The sequence below is a fragment of the Ursus maritimus genome, unplaced genomic scaffold, assembly GCF_017311325.1.
Source record: "Ursus maritimus isolate PB19 unplaced genomic scaffold, ASM1731132v1 scaffold_2, whole genome shotgun sequence".
Lineage (NCBI taxonomy): Eukaryota > Metazoa > Chordata > Mammalia > Carnivora > Ursidae > Ursus > Ursus maritimus.
In genome coordinates this window covers 50514516-50534810 of record NW_024424452.1, presented here as the reverse complement: position 1 = coordinate 50534810, position 20295 = coordinate 50514516, and the positions used below count along the sequence as shown (strand labels likewise).

General features: G+C 47.4%; 1 protein-coding gene across 1 annotated transcript in view; it reads left to right on the top strand.

Annotated features, from left to right (window-relative positions):
• Nucleotides 1-352: 352 nt before the first annotated feature.
• The window catches only part of MTARC1 (mitochondrial amidoxime reducing component 1), a 29504-nt gene continuing 9561 nt past the window's right edge, over nt 353-20295 (top strand). Inside the window, exons 1-6 of the mRNA XM_040636004.1 lie at nt 353-647; nt 4057-4230; nt 11837-11999; nt 13033-13173; nt 16926-16987; nt 17077-17148. Of these exons, the coding sequence (XP_040491938.1) occupies nt 361-647; nt 4057-4230; nt 11837-11999; nt 13033-13173; nt 16926-16987; nt 17077-17148 (899 nt within the window). The 5' untranslated portion in view covers nt 353-360. The remainder of the gene's footprint in view (nt 648-4056; nt 4231-11836; nt 12000-13032; nt 13174-16925; nt 16988-17076; nt 17149-20295) is intronic.

The window sequence follows — 20295 nt, the reverse complement described above, 5'->3', positions numbered from 1 at the left end:
AAAAACCCACACATACGTAAAGAAAGAGGTCACTCGTAGCGAGCGTGGGGGAGGGCGCACGGCCTTGCAGTCGCAGGCCGCGGAAGGCGGAGGAGGCTGTGGGGCAAGCGCCCGGCCGAAGCGGAGCCACCACCTCCCACCGCCGGCGCCCCAGGGGCCACCCCTCAGGGAAAGGCCGCGGTACTCGGAGCGGCCCGGAAGGGGTTCGGGAGCGGCCTGCCCTTTGGGCTCCGGGCCAAGGGTCGCACCTCCCCCCCGGCCCCAGCGGCTGCCGCGCTCCGGCCGGGTGACGGATGACCGCTGGGCGTCCGTGGAGGGCCCCGCTGCAGCCGCCGCCGCCCGCTCCCGGCCCGCTCGGCTATGGGCACAGCCGCCTCGTCGGCTCTAGGCCGCCTCGGCCTCCCCGCGCCGCGCCTCCCCGCGCCGTCCCGGCCCGCCTGGCTCGGAGTGGCGGCACTGGGACTGGGCGCCGTGGCGCTGGGGACGGTCGCCTGGCGCCGCGCGCGGTCCAGGCGGCGCCGGCGGCTGCAGCAGGTGGGCACCGTGGCGCAGCTCTGGATCTACCCGGTCAAGTCGTGCAAGGGGGTGCCGGTGAGCGCGGCCGAGTGCACGGCCTTGGGGCTGCGCAGCGGCCACCTGCGGGACAGGTAGGGCCGGGCCGGGCGGGGTGCGCGGGGTGGGCTCCGGCCGCGGGCGGGAGCGGGGCGGGCTGCAGAGTCCGCCGGCGGGTCCTTCCTGCCCTTACAAAGGGGCAAGGACAAAGAAAACGGGGGGCTATTACCTCCCGACAGAGGACCCCAGGGGCCCGGGACCCTGGGCCTCTGTGTCGCGACCCAATTCCCGGAGACAGCTGTATTTCCACCTCCCACGGGCGCTTTCACCCCTGCGCTCCTGCCCAGGAGTGCTTTTGGCGCCCAGGTGTCCGCCAGTGCGCAAACGGGCTCCTTTAACTCCATCTAGAGGAGGCGACGAGCGTCCGGGGATTGGTCACCGCCACATTAGCTTTATTAACTGTCTCTGCAGAACTTGGGGCAACTTGGGGCCTCGGAGCCTACCCCTCAAGGAGCGCACCAAGGCGGAGCGCAGAATCCTAAGGACAGCTGTTGCGGCTGAAGCTTCTCGCAGCTGGGAAAGGGCTAGTGCCCGTGCTCCTTCCCCTCATTCTCGCAAGCCGCCGTGCGTGGACGGGGAAACCGAGTCCCGCGCCCCCCAGCGGGGGAACCCGGACCCTTGTTTTCTTCCGCACGCGGGTGCTGCGTGGAGAGGCCTGTTATTAAGGCCGGGTCTGGGTAGTCGCGATCCTCGCGAATGCTTGGGGTTCAGGGAGGGCGGCAGAGGCCCGGAGCGAGCGGCTTTGTTCTCCTCCGGGTCTGGCGTCAGGCCAGCCCGGAGCCTCATTGTAAGGCTGTGCTTCGAGCTCTTTCCTCCCACACGGGCCCTCACGGCTCCTGCAGGGAACACAGAAGGGAGGGGGGCTGAGGTTTTCCCGCCTTGCAGCTCCCGGCACAGAGCAACTCACAGCATAGTGAGGGGTGAGCTCTGCCTCTGCTTCAGGAAGGCAGCCAAGAGTCCCAGATATTTCATGGTTTGTACGGAGTCACTAACTCGGCAAGATGGTCGAATTTATCGAATTCGTTTTGTCGGCCCCAGAGGCAAAGGGCCTTATCATTTTACTGTATGGACTGGGACTATTTACTGAGCTCATATATTAATAAATAACAATCAGACACGATCTTCGTCCACCCACTTCCACGAAGTGTCATCGGGAGAAGCAGACAAAGGCTCACGGGACTCAGTGTGACAAGTGCCAGGGAGCACAAGGAAGGAGCACCAGAAACCGCGGGGGGTGGGCGGGAAGGACCTCATAGCTTGAACTGAATATTGAAAAGTAATTATGAACTTTCCGGGCAAGTCAATGGGGAGAGGAACATTCTAGAGAGAGCTGGGTAAACACCCGGAGGGAAGGAATGCTGGGGGAAAGGTGAGTGCTCTCTTAGGGAATGACCGGAAGGAACTGAAACCAGGCAGGTATGTCTACACCAGTGTCCCGTGCGGCGCTACTCACAGTGGCCGAAAGGTGGAATCAACCCCAACATCCACCCGCAGATGAACGACAAACAACATTTCCACACGATGGACTGTTGTTGGGCCACAAAAAGGAACGGAGTTCTGATACATAGATAAATCTTGAAAGCATTATGTAAAGTGAAATAAGCCAGACACAAAAGGACAGATATATGATCCTTATTATATGAAATAGCTGTAGTAGGCAAATTCACAGACAGGAAGTGGATTCGAGTTTACCAGGGGCTCAGGGGGGAGGGGGGAGGGGGAGTTATTGCTTAATGGGTTCAAAGTTTCTATTTGCGATGATGGAAGAGTTTTGGAAATTGCTAGTGGTGGTGGTTGCATAACGTTGTGGAGATACTTACTGCCACTGAATTGTGCACCTAAAATGATTAAAAACACATAACAAAAAAATATCCGTTCTCTGTTGATGGACAACTTGGCTGGTTTCCACCTTTTGGCGTTGTGAATAACGTGCTGTGAACATCAGGGTCCAAGTGTCTGTGTGAGGCCCTGTTTTCAGTCCTTTTGGATATACCTAAGAGCGTGCCAGGCATCTTATGTTGTAGATATTTTACCACAATAGAACAATTGAAAAAGGCTGGCCTGCGTGAGGGCCCAGGGAGTTGTGAGTGGCTGGGAGGGCAGCTGGGTTATGCTTTGCCGAAGAGTTAGGGTTTTATCCTGAAAGCAGGAACCAGGGAGGGATTTTTCATGAGGGGGTGACATGATTAGGTTGGTGGTTTTGAAAGATGAGACTGCCAGGGTGCCCAGCTGGCTCAGTGGGAGGAGCCTGTGACTTCGATCTTGGGGTCGTAAGTTCGAGCCCCCCCATTGGGCATGGAGATGACTTTAAAATATTAAAAACAAAAGAAAGATCCGACTGCCATCAATACCTGGAAGAACTGTTACACGAAGAAGAATATTCCTGTGCCTGTAGGAAGGATTTGGAGCAGGGCAGAGCTCTGTCTGGGTCCAGGAGGAGGACCGATAAACGGGCAGTTCAGGAAAGGGGCTTCCACTAACCTTGTTTTTCTAGTGCAGCTGAAACATCTCGACCACGATGACCCGCCGGAGGTCATACAAGGGAGCTCTTTCACAGCCGCCCACGATTACCAGCATGTTATGTTGATGGACCCCAACAGCACAAGCTCACTTCTAGAACTGTAATCACTTGATCCAGGGTGAATTGAAATTACCAACATGTCAGTATGTTTCCCTTCCTCAGTAGCTGAGAAATAGCCCATACCAGTTACTCCCCACCTCCCACCCCTGACCAGTTTTCTAGTCTCTTATTTCTCCATTTATCTTTTTTTCTGGGAAGTGCCTCTGCGTCAGAGTATTGCACCAGAAAAAATTTTGGCCCTAGTAACGAGACCTTTGAGCAAATTGCAGCATTCACTGCCCTGAATATTGAAACCTTAATTTTTTAAAAAGGCAGGGGTGGATTTGGCAAGGTGTAAGTGGCATCGTATGCCGCGCCACTGAACTCCGTGCTCTGAGCACAACAGAGCAACAGTCTTGTTATTTCACTGCCGGAGCCCAGGGCCTACTGTGTGCCAGGCACGGTGCTTCCTTGTGCCCTTAACGTCTTTCTGGGAAATAGTTTCTTGTCATCTCTTTGGGGCATGTTTAATGAAGGTGGTCAGAATTCCTGGCCGTTGAGATGAAAATATAATAACATCTTTGATTTCTGTGTCATCTAGGAGCTCAAAATATTCTGAAGATTATACACACACACACACACACACACACTCACGGGATGCTTGACTGGTTCCTCAACCCTTTGAAATTAACAGACTCAGTCTTGCTGTGCTGCTGAGTTGATGTTTGGGATGGACAGATAGACACACACATAGACACACAGACTCACACACACCAGGCTGACAGGGGACAAAATCAAAGAGGACAGTGTATGGGAGAAGCTCCCACAGAGACTGGCCATCCGTCACGGTGGGCCCCGCGTATCTTGTGTTTTGAACATGGCAGGTTTTGGCTTGTGATCAACGAGAAGGGGAACATGGTTACGGCTCGGCAGGAGCCTCGTCTGGTCCTGATTTCCCTGACTTGTGAGGGCGATGCCCTGACCCTCAGTGCGGCCTACACGAAGGATCTGCAGTTGCCGCTCAAGACACCTGCCACGAACGCGGTGTACAAGTGTAGGTAAGGAAGGGGTCGAGACAAATCACACCACCAGAGGAGGAAGGACAAAGATGGGGTGGGAGTGACAGTGGACAGTGGGAAGGGGTGGGATGAGATGTACGCATTACCATCACTTGTCCTAGTACGCCTGGAGAGACTGGGAACCTTCCAAATCTGAGTTAGGAAGGGAGTTGCAAATGTTTTGGTGAACTGTGATAGTTAGTACCAACGAAGGGAAGTTCTAAGGTAGAAAAGACAGGTGCACCCAGGAGAGGGATCTGTCCTTCCCGTGCCCGGGGGTCTGTCCGCACGGTAGTGAGGGTGGAGATTTCAGCCAGGAAGGGCTTGGGCAGAGGCTCTTTCCCCAACATTAGAAGGGCTGCAAGGAAAATTCAGTCTAGGAAAACTAGCTTTGCTTCTGAGAACTCATATCTCAAGGTGATTTTTTTATTCCATTAAGGGGAAATTAGAATTTGGTTTAATTATACTCTTGTCATTGTTTCTACATCTTGAATTAATGCATTGTGAACGCGGAATGGAGTCCGTAACCTATCACAGAAAATAACATCACATCAAAAAATGCAGATCCGAGTTAGCTGAAAAATATCTAAAGACCCCAAAAAGTTTATAAGATGCAATACCCATCTAATTTCTGTAATATTTTAGAGTTTCAGGCATAATATGTTCTTATTTTAATTTGATGTTTTTAAAATTATAAATGTAATGCATATTCATAGTTGAAAAAATGGAAAATACGAAAAGGAGCAAACAAAAACCTGTGAGATAACTGTAAGTAGTATTCTGATGTTTTTTCTGTCTTTGTAGTTAATATTTTAAAAGAAATAATAGAAAAATCAGAGCCTTGAATATTGCCATATACTTGATATGTTGAGTAGCTTTTCATATTGTTAAAAATCTTCAGAAATAACAATTATCACGTTGGCCTAATATTTTATTCTAAGTGCGTGTCCTGTAATGCATTTTAACATGTTCCCATGATTAAATATTTGGATTGTTTTCCATTTTTTCCAGGTGTGAAGAAGAATGTGACAAATACCTTGGTGTAAATCTTTGTCAAAATGCTAATTATTTCCTTAGGGAAGAATGTTTAGCAGTGGTTTTGCTAGAAACAAGGAACGGTAGACTTTTGATACATGTTGCTAAATAGTTTTGCAGACCTGTTACACCAACTGTGTGGCTACCAGTATTTTATGGGCATCTCTGTCTAATTGCATTCTGACCACTACTGTAAAAACATTTGGGCATTCTTATAGGAAAAAGGTGGCCATTTCTTGTTGCTTTAATTTGCATTGTATTTATTGTCTGAGAAAAACTTTTTATTTTTACCTTTTTTTTTTTTTTTTTGTAGGCTCTACACCCAACATGGGCCTTGAACTCACAACCCCACGATCAAAGAGTTGCATCCTTCACCGACTGAGCCAGCCAGGTGCCCCTGAGGGAAAGTTTTTACTATGTCTGTTGCAATTTGGATTATATATTTGCTCCTCATTCCTCTTTGTTTGCCATCACTAGGTATCTACCCATACTTACTTATGGTTATTTTTCCCACTAAATTATTGATTCATTTGGAATTAGGTGGAAACTTTTTTCATGGCCCCATACAGAATCTTTGGTCCACACTCAAAGACTAAACAAGAGCATGTTTGGAAATTGCAAAATGAGAAGGTTTAGACATGTTCCAATAGTTCACAGACTCTTAGGGCGAAGATGTCAGGGACCTTTTGGACCTGGGTTTCCTTTGGGAGCCAGGGCCATTCTCTTGTGAAGGAGTTGTAACTTCAGCCCTCAGTCTCCCAAAGATTTCTGATGAATCTTGGGGCCCTGGGGTCAATTTCAAAAGGTCACAATCATAGCCAGTACACCTGTTTTTTACTGTTGAGGTTGTTGCTTGATTTTCTTATAAGCCATGCTAGCCACTAGCGGGATGCAGAGAATTAGGGCCATTATATGGATTTCAGGCAAACAGCCTCAAACCATGCCTATATTATCTTTGTCAAAGGTTTTAGAAACATTTGGATTTTTTTTGGCTTGGATTTTTTTGGGACAGTGTGTCAGTGGAACGTTGGACCCCATGGCACAGCTGAGGCTGCTCAGAACATAGGAGAAATGTGGGAAGAGAACAGAAGAAGGCAGAGAACAAATTGTGCTAATTTAAGGGCCTCATATTGTGGAAATTTATGAATCTTGTCTACTGAAGGCAGTTAGTAAAGACTGAGGAGATAACTCCTAGTCAAATATGACAACAGCAACACAAAACCCCGAGGAACATGAAAAGTCAATGAAACATGACATCACTGAGAGAGCATAGGAACCAAGTAACCTATTTTGAAGACACAGAGATGTGTGATTTACCCAATAAAGCATTCAGATAGCCGTTTTGAGGAAATTCCATGAGATACAAGAAAGCATAGACAATTCAGTGAAAACAGGAAAATAATAAATATGGACAAAGTGAGAAGTTAAAGAGATAGAAATGATTAAAAAAAAAAAATGAACCAAAGAGAAATTCTGGAGCTGAAGAATACAATGAATGAAATGAAAAATGCAATAGAATGTTACCAAGAGCAGCGTGGGTCCAGCAAACAGGGGAATCTGTGGGATTAAGAGCAGATCTTTGAAATTGTCCGGTCAGAGGAGAACAAATTAAAGAGAATGAAGAGTGAAAAAAGCCGATGTGCTCTATGGATTACCATTAAAAGAAACAACTGGTGAATTATTGGAGTTCCAGAAGAAGAAGAAAAGTGGAAGGGGCAGAAAACTTACATAAAGAAGTAATGGCTGAGAACTTCCTAAACCTGGGAGACCTTTGCATCTCCAATTTCATGAAGCTTATAGGTCACCAAATAAATTCAACTTAAATAGAGGCTCTCTCAGACATGATAATAAAACAATAAAAGAATCAAAGAAAAAGAATCTTAAAAGCAGCAAGAGACAAGAAGCTTGTAACTTACAAGGGATCCCCCATAAACGTATCAGCCGACTTCTCAGCAGAAACCTTACAGGCTAGGAGAGACTGGGAGGATGAACAGTATTGCCAACCAAGAATACCCTCTCTGGCAAAGTTAGCCTTTAGAAATGAAGGACAGATAAGGACTTTCCCAAACACAAGCGGAGGGAGTTCATCACCACTACATCTGCCTTACAATAATGCTAGAAGAAGTGCTTCAAGCTGAAAGGAAAAGATGCTAATTAGTCAAATGAGAGCATATGAAAATGTACAACACACTGATAAAGGTAAGCACAGAATTGGGACACATGGCTGGCTCAGTTGGTAGACACGTGACCCTTGATCTTGGGGTCATGAGTTTGAGCCTCACGTTGGGTGTAGATGACTAAAAGAGATAAATAAATATATAATAAACAGAGCATCAAATTCGGAATACTCTAATGCTGACATATGTGGTGCGTTCGTCACTTTAGCATAATAGTTAAAGGACAAGAGTATTAGGACTATAGCTACAATAATTTGTTAATAAATATGCAGTATAAAAACAGGTGAATTGTGACATCAGAAACATAAAAGGGAGTGGGAAGTAAAAGAGCAGGGTTTTTATAAGAGATCAAAATTAAATTATCAGCCTAAAATAGACTGTTATATATATATATAAATGTTTCAATTAAACCTTATGGTAACCACAAAGCAAAAAACTGGCCATTGGAATCAAAAGATAAAGGGAAGGGAACCGAAGCATTCCACTATGGAAAATCATCAATTTACAAAGGAAGATAGAAAAAGAGGAAGAAAGGAACAAGGGAATTACAAACAGCTAGAAAATAATAAGGTGGCATTAATTGGTCCTTAGTTATCAGTACTTTTTTTTTTTAGAGAGAGTGCATGCATGCACACAACAGCTTGGGGGGGGCGGCAGAGGGAGAGGACGAGAGAGAATCTTAAGCAGGCTCCACGCCCAGTGCAGAGCCCGATGTGGGGTTCAGTCTCACGACCCTGTGATCACAACCTGAGCTGAAAGCGAGAGCTGGATGCCTAACCGACTGGGCCACCCAGAAGCCCCTAGTTATCAATAATTTATGGAAATGGATTAAATTCTCCCATCAAAGGCACAGAGGCTGGATGGATAAACAAGACCCACAACTATGCTGCCTCTGCGAGACTCACTTCAAATTTAGGGACACACATAGGCTCTGGGTGAAAGGTTAAGGAAAGATATTCTACACACATGGAAACCAAAAACCAAAAGAGAGCAAGGGTTGGTATATTTAATCAAACAAAATAGATTTTCAGTCAAAGATTGTAATGAGACAAAGAAGGTCATTATATAATGAAAAGGGATATTCTTTTTTTTTTTTTTTTAAGATTTTATCTATTTGAGAGCCAGAGAGAGAGAGAAAGAGAGAGAGCACAAGCCGGGGGGAGGGGGGTGGGTGGGGAGGGGGAAGCATACTCCCCACTGACCAGGGAGCCTGATGGGGGCTCAATCCCAGGATCCTGAGATCGTGACCCGAGCTGAAGACAGACGCTCAACCAACTGAGCCACCCAGGCGCCCTGAAAAGGGATAAATGCATCAAGAAAATGTACCAATTGTAAATATATATGCCCCCCACCTTGGAGTTCCTAAATATATTAAGTAAATACTAACAAAAATGGGCAAAACAGCAATAGTCGGGACCTTGGTATCCCACTTTCGACGATGGATAGATCGTGTGGAGAGAAAAATCACTACTGAAACGTTGGCCTTGAACCATACTTCACACCAAGTGGACCTAACAGACATTTACAGAACATTTTCTCCAACAGCAGCAGAATACACCGTCTGCTCAAGCAGACAACGAGTCTTCACCAGCATAGGTCCTGGGATAGGTCACAAAACAAGTCAGCAAACCTGGAAGACTGAAATCATATCAGATATATTTACAACCACAATGGCATGAAACCGGAAACCAAAATAGGACGCAAGCTGAAAAGTTTACAAACATACAGAAATTGAACAATACACTTCTGAACAACCAGTGAGTCAAAGAAGAAATCGAAAGGGAAATTAAAAAAAAAAAAAGTCTTGAAACAAAGAAAAATGGAAACACAACTTACCAAAATCTGTGGGATGCCGCAAAAGCAGTTCCCAGGTTTTTTTAATGCTGACATTAAAAAAAAAAAAAGATCACAAAGAAATAGCCTAATTTTATACCTCAAGGAGTTAGAAAACACGCTAAGCCTGAAGTTAACATAAGGAGGGAAGTAACAAAGATCAGAGCAGAAATAAATGAGAGGCTAGAACAATAATAGAAAAGACCAACAAGGGGGCGCCTGGGTGGCACAGCGGTTAAGCGTCTGCCTTCGGCTCAGGCCGTGATCCCGGCGTTATGGGATCGAGTCCCACATCAGGCTCCTCCGCTAGGAGCCTGCTTCTTTCTCTCCCACTCCCCCTGCTTGTGTTCCCTCTCTCGCTGGCTGTCTCTATCTCTGTCGAATAAATAGATAAAATCTTTAAAAAAAAAAAAGACCAACAAAGCGAAGAGCTGATTTATTTATTTTTATTTTTAAAAAATTTGGGGATGGTTGGCGCACATAAGAGCTGGTTTTCTGAAAAGATACAATTGACAAACTTTTAGCTAGGGGCATTAAGAGCAATGAGAGCAGACTCAGATAAAATCAGAAACGGAAGAGGAGACATTAAAGCTGATAGCACAGAAATACAAAGGATTATAAGAGACTGCTGTGAAGAAAACTCACTTGAAATAACTGGGGGAAAAAAACCCCAAAACAAAACTAGAGTACTTACTACCATCTACTGAGAACATCCGAAACCTGAGAATCGTTCTGGGGACCTCATATAGATGATCCCTGATGCTCGTAAGAAGGTTGTGATTTTATCCCCATTCTATAGATGAGAAAGCTAAGGCACAAAGTGAGAAATATCCCCAAGGTCACCGAGCTAGTCCTTTGTGGGAACAGGGCGCACTCCCCAGTAGGTCTACCTGACGCTCTCCTCTTTCCCAAACTTCAGGCATTTGCACAGCCGTGCGTTATGCTGACTCTCGGGCATACGGTTGAGCCCGGAGCAACACAGGTTTGAGCTCTGTGGATTCGAACATGCAGATGTTTTTCAATAAATACAGTGCAGTCTTGTAAATTTATTTCCTCTTCTTTACGATTCTCTTAATAACATTTTCTTTTCTTTAGCTTTATTGTAAGAATACGGTAGGTAATACATGTAGCCTACAAAATATGTGTTCATCACCTGTTTATGTTATCCATAAGGCTTCTGGTCAACAGTAGGCTCTTGTAGTTAAATTTTTGGGGAGTCAACACTTATATGTGGATTTTCCACTGCATGGAGGGTTGACACACCTAACCCCCGTGTGGTTCAAGAGTCAACTGTATTTATTGAATGTTTTCCTTCAAATTGATTCAGCTTTTAAAAAAGACCTTAAAGGCATTTAATTAATTAATTAATTTTATTACTTATTCTTAGTATTTTTTTTATTGTACCAGATGTGTAGTGACTTTTTTACATACATCTTCAGTAGTAAAATATCAAAGTATTTTAATTCCGTGAGAAATGTATGTCTCGGGACACCTGGTGGCTCAGTCGGTGAAGCGTCTGCCTTCGGCTCAGGTCATCATCCCAGGGTCTTGGGATCGAGCCCCACGTTGGGCTCTTCTCCCTCTGCCTACCTCTCCCCCTGCTTGTGATCTCTCTCTTTCTGTATCTCAAATGGATAGATAAAATCTTTAAAAAAATATGTGCTATAAATGGAATGTAACCTACTAGAAATACTCCCTGCAGAGGTCTCTGGACCTGAGGTCTGTTCTTTCTTTTTAAAAAGAGATGATTACCACGTGTTGCTAGAATTAAAGCCTTACTGTCATGAACTGAACGGAATCATGTTCTGTCTGTGCAATTCACCACTCTTTCCTGTTGTTCCCAAGTACCAGTCTTATCTTGAATACCCACGATAGTAATGGTCCTACGCATGGGAAATACCATGCGATCGTTCTGGAGAACCATCCAGAAAACATACTATACTGTTTCTTTCTCTTTGCAGCAGTGAGACACATACAGCTCCCACGAAGTCCTGCATCCTGTATGTCGGGGGGGGGGCGGGGAGACTTCAAATCCTATGCTGATTGCTAGCAATCAAATCAAATTAGATTATTCTTGTTGTCTATCGTGTTTTAGATTTTATAGAACATTTTCACATACATTGCTGTGACTACTTTCATTACCATCATACTGGTGACATGTGGCTGGGCCTATTAAGTACAGATTTCTGGTTGCTGTCCAGCTGGGTGAACCAGATTTTGCAGTAATTGTACGTTTACTTTACACCGATGCATTCGTTTTCTTCTGGAGAACTCCGTACCTTTTCAAACCTGTGTTCTTATTTTATTCTCCGTGCATTCCTTCCAGATGGGGAAGCACAGGTATGTATCACTCTGTTGTACAAGTGGGGAGAGCAAGGCTTGCCACAGACTTCACTGAGCCTTACACAGGGGTTCGGAGGCAGGGCCAGGCTAAAATCGTGTTTACTTGATAATTAAGGAATCACAGTGACACCCCAGCTTTTCGGATCTGTGTAGGACACGCTAGGGTGTCCAGATTTTCAAAGCCCACGGCCATTCTTTGCTCTTGCCACCCCCTGCAGAGTGCACGGCCTGGAGATCGAGGGCAGGGACTGTGGGGACGCTGCTGCCCAGTGGATAACCAGCTTCCTGAAGACACAGCCCTACCGCCTGGTGCACTTCGAGCCTCACCTGCGACCAAGAAATTCTCACCAAATATTGGACGCTTTCCGGCCTACCGACCAGGTCAGAGGAGCATCCCTTGGCTTTGGCCTTTGGTGTGTCCTGGGGAAGGCTGGCCTCCTCAGGGGTGCAGAGCCCATCAGGCAGGGCAGCCTGTGTGCTGAGCTCCGCTCGGTCATTTTGCGAGGCAGCCCCCAGGCAGCTTGGCCTGAGCGGCAGCTGGGGATTATAAACAGTAGGCAAAAATAAAGCCCTTCCTTTGGAAGCTTCATCTGTATTTCTTGATTTGGGGGACTCTTGCCTTTTTCCCATGGGCATCTACTTTCCTACTTATGCAAGCCTTCCAGTGCCAACAGGGTTTCAAAACTGTTCTATGTCAGGACTTTTTCCACGCTGTTCTGTAGCTGAATGTGGAGTCCAACCTTTGTACGGGGTGATTGCAATTGTCAGATGATCACACTTGGGCAAATGGTGTGAGGGTAAGGAGAGCCACAGGCTTCAAGGGACCAGGTTAGCCCTCTCGGGAATAAGGCTGTAAGGATTCATCATAAAGGGAGGGTTGGTAACACAACACTATGGTAGCACAATTATTATGGCCATTAAAAAATTATATAAATGGTCAGGAAACAGACTTGATGTTGATTTGCAGATTGCATAAAAAAATAGGTATCCAGAGAATCAGTGAATATTTTTATCACCCATATTAAGGTCATCAAGCCCATCGCATTGGGGAAGTTGAGGCTTGGAAAGGTGGAGTGACTTCCTTAAGGGCACTTGGCCAGTGGCAGCTCTCCATCCCAAGCCCATGTTCTCTTCATTCCCTCATATAATTCCAGTTATCTGCAAGGCTATTTAGGAATCCTGAACCACTGTGACTTTTCTATATAAAGAACTAAAGAAATACTTAGAAATATTGTGTATGTATGTGTGTGTGTGCGTGTGTGTGTGCATGTGTGTGCGTGTGTGTGTGTGTGTGTGTGTGTGTGCATGCGCGCACGTATACACGGGTGTAGGGGCTGGGGAAGAGAGGGTTCCAGGAACTAGACACATATGACCTCTGTGTACCACCTTCTAACCATTTCTATTTCCTTCCCAGGTTGCGTACTCAGATGCCAGCCCATTCTTGATTCTTTCTGAGGCATCGTTGGCAGATCTCAACTCCAGGCTGGAGAAGAAAGTTAAAGTGACTAACTTCAGACCCAATATCGTAATTTCAGGGTGTGGTGTCTACGCAGAGGTAACACAATGCCTTCCTTGTCCCTTTCCTTGGATTTAACTTTTTTTTTTTAAGGTATAAGAGTCTCTGACATTGCATTAGATTATTCTAAAGAATTCATTAATTATCGGTTGTGTGCTAGACAATTCAGAGTTTCAATTTCTTGAGCATCTTATCAGTGCAGACTTCTGCACAGAAGGCGCAAATATACATGACGTGCTGGTGTCTGGGGGGCAGTTCTGGGTCTGAGACTTCTAAGGAGAGTTCCGGTATGTAGCGTAGTTTTCGAGTCAAATGTATGTAGCATAAAATACATGCTGTGTGTGGACCATGGCTCAAAGTCAGCATGGGCTCATGTCTTGTTGAGGTTGGCCTTCCTGTTCCATCGATGGCCCCAGGAGAAGACAGGCATCTATAGTATGGCTGCTGGGGCGTGCGAGTGAAGTCCCCAAGCTGGACGGCACTGCCCTAAAATTTTCCCAGTGCCACCTTCTATCTGTGCTCAGATGTCTGTGCTGTGGCTTAGCATGAGGGCACCATGATTCTGGTGGCAGATTTACCTTTGTCATTGTCTTTGGATATTTCGTTTGGTTCTCTTCCTCGTCAAACACGATGGTAGATGTTGGTGGCCTTGGGCATTTGGTGACTGATGACCACCCAGCTGTGGGTACTTGACGGAGGCACTAGCCCTCAGATGGGAATTCTGGAGTTCCGGCGGCGCATATTTCTAGATGGCAAGTGGAGGTGGAGGGCAGGCGGCAGAACTGAATCCACGTGACTGAGTTCTAATCCCTTATATTCAAGGGAACGGTTTCTGCCTTTCTGTCAGGCTGTGAGGAGGCAGCTATGTGTGCTGAAAGAAGCAGTCTAGGAATTTGAGGCCCACACTCAAACCCGAGGCTCTGAGGTCAGCTGCCAGCTTCCTCACTGGCCTCTCTAGGACCCTGTGCACTCCCTCTAAGGCTCCTTTACCTGCCTGGAGAATGGGATGATCTTTTCTGCTTGGGATTACCTTATAGGTTTGTTAAAGGATCAGTTTGGCTAAGGTGCCTTATGAAAAGTATAAATGCAGCGTCAGTCAGTGGAAGGCAACAGATGTACCCCCAAATCCACCTCTGCCATTTTATGTGAAACGCCCCGAGCATATCATGTCTTCCAAAGATGGCAGGTCAGCTGCTAGTGTGAGGTGGGAAATGTGCCCTATCCCCGAGAGCCTGGACTGGGCCGTCTCTCCGTGTTCCACTGTGACGAGGGAGCTCGTCTGCCCTCGATCACACCTGGCACAGTTCAGCCGGACTCAGACAAGAGGGAAAAATCCATGTGGGTTGCCTTTGACCATCTCATTGATATTCGTCTCTCACCAGTTGTGGCCAGGAAAACAGTTTCTCTGGAGGGTTTTCCTTCTTGGGAAAAGAGAAAGGAGAGGGAGGGTTTCCATTTAATTCTCACATTGTGCTTTGCAGCCCAGGGAGATGAAAGTCATCATTCCCATTTTATAAGGGGGAAAGGAGAGGGCTGGTGTGTGTGGGAGGGGTGACCTGACTTACTCAGGCTACCCCATAGCAAGAAGTGGAGGGGCTGGGTCTTGAACCCAGACTGTACCATGGGCCACAGGAACTCTGAGCATTGTAAGGGGTGTGCATGAGGTTGGGACACTGAATTTGAATCCACCTGCTTCACTAAGTGGCGGTGTGACCCTGGACAGGTCCTTCACCTCTCGAGGCCCCTGCTTCCTGCAGTTGTAAAACTCAGATGATTTCAGCCAGCCCCTCCCCTGATGGCAGCTGTCAGAATCAAGGTTGATAAATCTGCGGAAAAGCTCTTAGACATAGAAAGTGTCACAGGGAGGTGGGGGAGGGTTTCTGTCCTACAATCAGAGTGAAGGGGCCTGGCTCAGGCATTCCCAGCTGTGACCGACTTAAGCTTCCTTCCTCCTGCGATCCTTGAGCCCTGGGTCTTGTTGACGACGTTTCCTACCCCCAAATTCTGAGATGGTCAGATGCAGGTGAACTTGAGTACAGAGGAGATGGCTCAGAGTAGGAGCTCAGATTTAAATTTGTTTGAACCGAATCTAGTTCTGGAAGCCTTCCTTTCCCTCTACCTCTGAGCGCTCCCTAACTGGGAACATTTCATATTTTAAGTCGGATGGTAATACGACACCGGCTGAGCTCATTTTGCCATGGCGTGTCACTCATCACACTGAGTTGGTGCCTCTGTGTCCCATGCACTGTGGATGACACGAGGAAAACAGGATTGAAGACGAATGGCTGCTTCTTCCAAGGAGATCACAGTCCCAGGTGATCAGACTGTGAATAGGCCAGCGAGACAGGCCAGGAGGGTGGTGACTGCAGGCTGTTAGGTGTCCCCGGGGGTGTTACTGACCCAGACTGGATGGGAGGTGACGGCCCCCCCAGGGTCTGCTCAGGCACAGAGCATCCCAAGGCTCAGGCCTTGCACCCGTTTACATCCCTGGCTTTCCTTATGGTGGAATTTTCTACCTTATTTATCTGTGGCTCAACCCCCAACAGGTTCTAGTGTACCTAAAAGGGGCTCTGGAAATACTTCTTTAATGAATAATAAATTAATTTCCTACCCAGAACCCACATTTCTCCTTTTGGATCTTGTATGTTTTTATGACCACAGTGCCCCCTGGTGGGAAGACACACACAGAACAGGCTGGGGCTGCTCTAATCGGGTGCTCAGCTTTTTTGGACCCTTGTGATACCTGCAGTTAAAAGACCCACTTTATGATTAAAAACTGCAATACTTATAGCAAGAATGATACACACGCTCAGAATTAAAATTCTGAGTCTGCAGGTCTCTCTCTGGCTTGTGACCAACAAAGAACTGGGCAGGTTGGTTTTGACTCAAGAAATTCTGTCTTCAGCCCTCAGGCAGCTGGCACTTGTCTCCCAGGGTAAGAAGTTCAGGACTATGATCAGATGTCCTTCGTCTCCTCAGTGTCTTCCTTCTAATCATTCCCTGAGGCTCCTCACCCTTCTTCTGTGACTTCCAAAGTCTCTGCTCTGGAAGGTTCCGTTCAAATCCTCTCTTTTCTGTGAAACTTCCCCTGACCACAGCAACCTGAGGCTTTGTTCCTCTGAGCTTCCAGATCCGTTCTTGCCTGTGTGGGTGGACCCACACACAGTGTACCACCTTACAATGCTTTCTCTCCAATTCTCCGGAACTTTAAAAGAGAAATCGATCGTTTACCTTTTCCTGTCTCCCCTGCTGGATTCGAGGGGGCGCCAAGTCCATTGATTTGGTTTGCCCTGAAAAGGAGGCCCCACTGACCCAGGCTGTGGACAAATACCCGAGGAGCCCGCTGGGCTGGAGCCCTTTGTTCACACGCCTGTGGAGGTGCGGAGATAAGGGCCTTGGCCTCTTCTCCATCTGTTCGGATTCGCCGGGGGAGATGCGAGCTAACCCTACCAATGCCTCAGGGTCTGAATGCACCCAAGGCATGCACAATTTAGAGGGATGCCCCTCCCTACCCCTTTTCTCTGTCCCCCACGCCCCCTGGGGGCCCCAAGCCTTCCATTCCCCACCTCCTCGAGCCCAGTGGCATCCGGAAGGGGCATTCAGGGACATGAGCAGACATGTCCAGGCAGAGAGGGGACAGGAGGGTGTGTGGCTGCTGAGGGCTGACCCAAACGTCTGCCATCTCGGGTGTAAGTGGCTCCGTTAGGCAACACCATGTGTGAAGTCCTTACACAGGTGTGCAGGGCTCAGGCTTGGATGGACTCATAGGAATTTTGTGCTTTGTCCTCTAGGATTCGTGGGATGAGCTGCTTATTGGTGACGTGATACTGAAAAGAATAATGGCTTGTTCCAGGTAAGGCTCCTCTACCCCTGGCAGGGAGAGGGAGGGGAGAGCCAAGTCAGTCGGCTTTGTCCCTTGTATGATGCTATGTGTGTACTCAGGTGCGTCTTAACCACGGTGGACCCAGACACCGGCATCATGAACAGGAAGGAGCCGCTGGAGACCCTCAAGAGGTAGGACGAGGCAGCTTGATCTCTCTAGAAGCAGTGAAAACACCAGTGAACGTACAGTCTTAGAGCCGCCGGGGGTCCCAGTGGCTGGGTCCCTTGGGCAGTATTCCTGGCGGCCATTGGGCAGTCATTCCTGGCGGTTCCCAGAATGCCTGCTTGCACAAATAATTTAATTTCTCATTGAAAGTTCACGATTCAAACAAACCAACTTAAGAAATGCACTGTTTAGGTATTTCGGCAAATTATACTATGGAGTATTAGATGATACCGAAAATTTATTAAGTGTCATTATGGCATTGTGATGGAAGAATTTCCCCATATATTTTGGGAAGGGTGCTGAAGTAAGGAGGGGAATTGGCACCATGTCTGGGATGTGCTGTATTATTTTAGCAAAAAAAAAAAAAAGGTCATGTGGAAAAATGTGTCAAAACCTTGATTAATAGAATCTGGTGATAAGTATGTTCCCCATATACTTATTCATTGTAGCATTTCTACTTTTACGTTTATTCTGAAATATTCATAATAAAAAAATTTAAAAAATTTAAGTGAAAGATACAGAGAATAAGTTTAAATTGCATAGAAAGATAGTTAAAATAACATGGATTTTTAAAAGCTGATTGTAAAATAGCCTAAATAGTATTTATTTTTTATTTGATTTTACTTAATATTTTTTTTTATTTTATTAAATATTTTTTATTTATTTGAGAGAGAAAGCAGAGGGCAGGGCAGAGGGAGAGGGAGAGAGAATCTCAAGCAGGCTCCACGCCCAGCATGGGGCCAGACTCGGGGGTCGATCCCATGACCCTGAGATCATGACCTGAGCCTAAACCAAGAGTCACCCAGACGCCCCTGATTTTACATTTTAAAACATAGAAATGCACATGAGTAATAAAGGGCTGAAAGTTTATTAATGCAGGTGTTCTTGTGGTAATGCAATTATGGGCAAATATATAGATATATATATATTCTTATATGTAGACTTTAAACTTTCTGTGATCATGCAGCCTTACTTTTGCTAAAATGACAGTTCAGGACCGAGCACGTCAGTGGTGTTATCTGCCCAGTGTGGGGTCCGAGAGGGGCTGTCAGGTCTCATCCCTGCAGCTCCTGAGCCCCTCAGCTTGGATCCCGACTTGTGCCCCAGGGTGTCTCTAACAGAGGGGGAGGGGAAGGCATGGAGCGCCGTGACTGCTGCTTCGGGCCAAGCCGCAGGAGACTTGGGGCAGGAACGTAGCTGGTGCCATCTGGCTCCAAAACCGTCGTGGGAGAGCACAGTGAGGGGTTCGTGCGACCAGACTCACTGCCCTGGAATGTGAGTCCTGCTGCCTCCCGTCCTGCCCTCTCTCACAAACCTCGTGGCCTTCTTTGGGCCAACTCTTTAGCTTCCTTTGATCAACACCAGTCTTCTCTGCCGATCTTGCTGTTTCAGCAGCTACTATCTGGCCGTTCCTGGGGTAGAGGGCTCTTGTCCCAGCCAGCAAATCACCCCCAGGCACATGGCTCTGGGCCTGCCCTCGGGGGCCATCACCCGTAGCCCGGGAAGACAGGTGTCCTTCATGAGGGCCAGGCCGCATGGCAGAGAGGTCGGTCAGAGTGAAGTCAGACGAGCTGGGTTGAGGGGGTTAAGGAGAAGCATTCTTAAAGTGAAGAGCAAATGGCTATTTTCCATCTGGGTCCCCACCACTGAGCGTGGATTTGCGAGAACATTCCAAGAGAGGGTTCAGACCAGCCTCAGGCAAATCTCATCATTTGGAGATGTATTTCTCAATGCACAAAACAACGTTAATTCACTTTCTCGTTTTCACTTAATAATTATTACTTAATATTAAGAACTTAATATGATAAAACACTTGAGATTTATATATTTCACTCCATGTACATCCCCCCCCCCAAAAAGTGAAGAAAAATTTAACTCTAGGGCATGATGTGCCAGTTGAATTGTTCAGAGGTGAAGTCCACTGATGTGTGTGAGTTACTTGAAAATGCCAAAAAATTATAATGAGTTGATGGATGGATAAAAATGTGATCAAGGAAGTGTCGTAAAGTGTTATGGGTAGAGTCCAGGTCATGGTCAATGGGCATTTGCTCTAAAATTCTTTTAACTGGTTTGCATGTCTGGGGATTGTAATAATCCTACGTGTGTTGGAACATTAGTAAGGGGAGCGGGGTTTTGAGAAGCAGCGATGACAGACTAGCTATTCCTCAAAATGCACTTACTGTCAGAACAAAGCAGAATCTGGTCTACTTCCGGTGGCCGCAGAGGAGCTGTGGGGAGAAGGGCAGGTGGGGGAGGAGAGCGCCGTCCTGGGAGTCAGGAGCCCTGTACTCATCAGCCGGGCCCCCTCTCACGCAGGCCAGGGTGTTCTTGCCTCTGAAACGAGCCGGGTAGGACAGATCTGGGTGAGTGTATGTGCAAACCTGCTGAGTGATTTTGGGAAATGATTGTCACCCTTTTGTGTACATCTTGTCCCGTCTTTCCCCCCAACATGTTACTTGGTGTCCCCCCAACATGTTACTTGGTTACTCTAGACTTAGTGTCTCTGCAGGCAGAAGCCCCTGAAAGCACTCGGGTGTTTAGGCCCATCCTCTGAATCTCTCGTGCCCGCCTCCATGGGGAGGCTGTGTTGATAGAACGAGGATAATTGACCCAAACGCAGAGCAAGGGCAAGCAGGCAGGGGTCACAGGGAGCCAGCACCCCCCACCCCCTGACCCTCCGCAGGCTTTCTGCTCCCCAGCGGTCACACCCTGATGGCTCCTAATCCCCCAGGAGACAGAGCAGCCAGTCTAGGTATCTTCCCCTAACTCTTACGGAGATGGAAACGGCCGTAGATGGGGTAATCCATGCCATCCCCAGGACAGGTGGCCATAAATCCAGAAGAGAAAGGCCGGGCCTCGCAACATGCATCATGGGAAGCACAGCAAACAGTGGGTCCAGAGCACCTTCTCCGCTCTCAGGCGGGTTGCTCAGAGCCAGACTGCTGTCCCTTGTCCTGGGTCCTCAGGTGCCCAGGGGCTGTGTTGCCTCGAGAATGCAAGGGAGACCTCTACCAGCCTTACCCACCGAAGCCTGTTGCCCACAGGCAGAGCGAGGGGTGGCAGAGCAATGAGAGGAAAAGAAACAGGTCTGGCACTGCTGCTCGTGTGCGAGC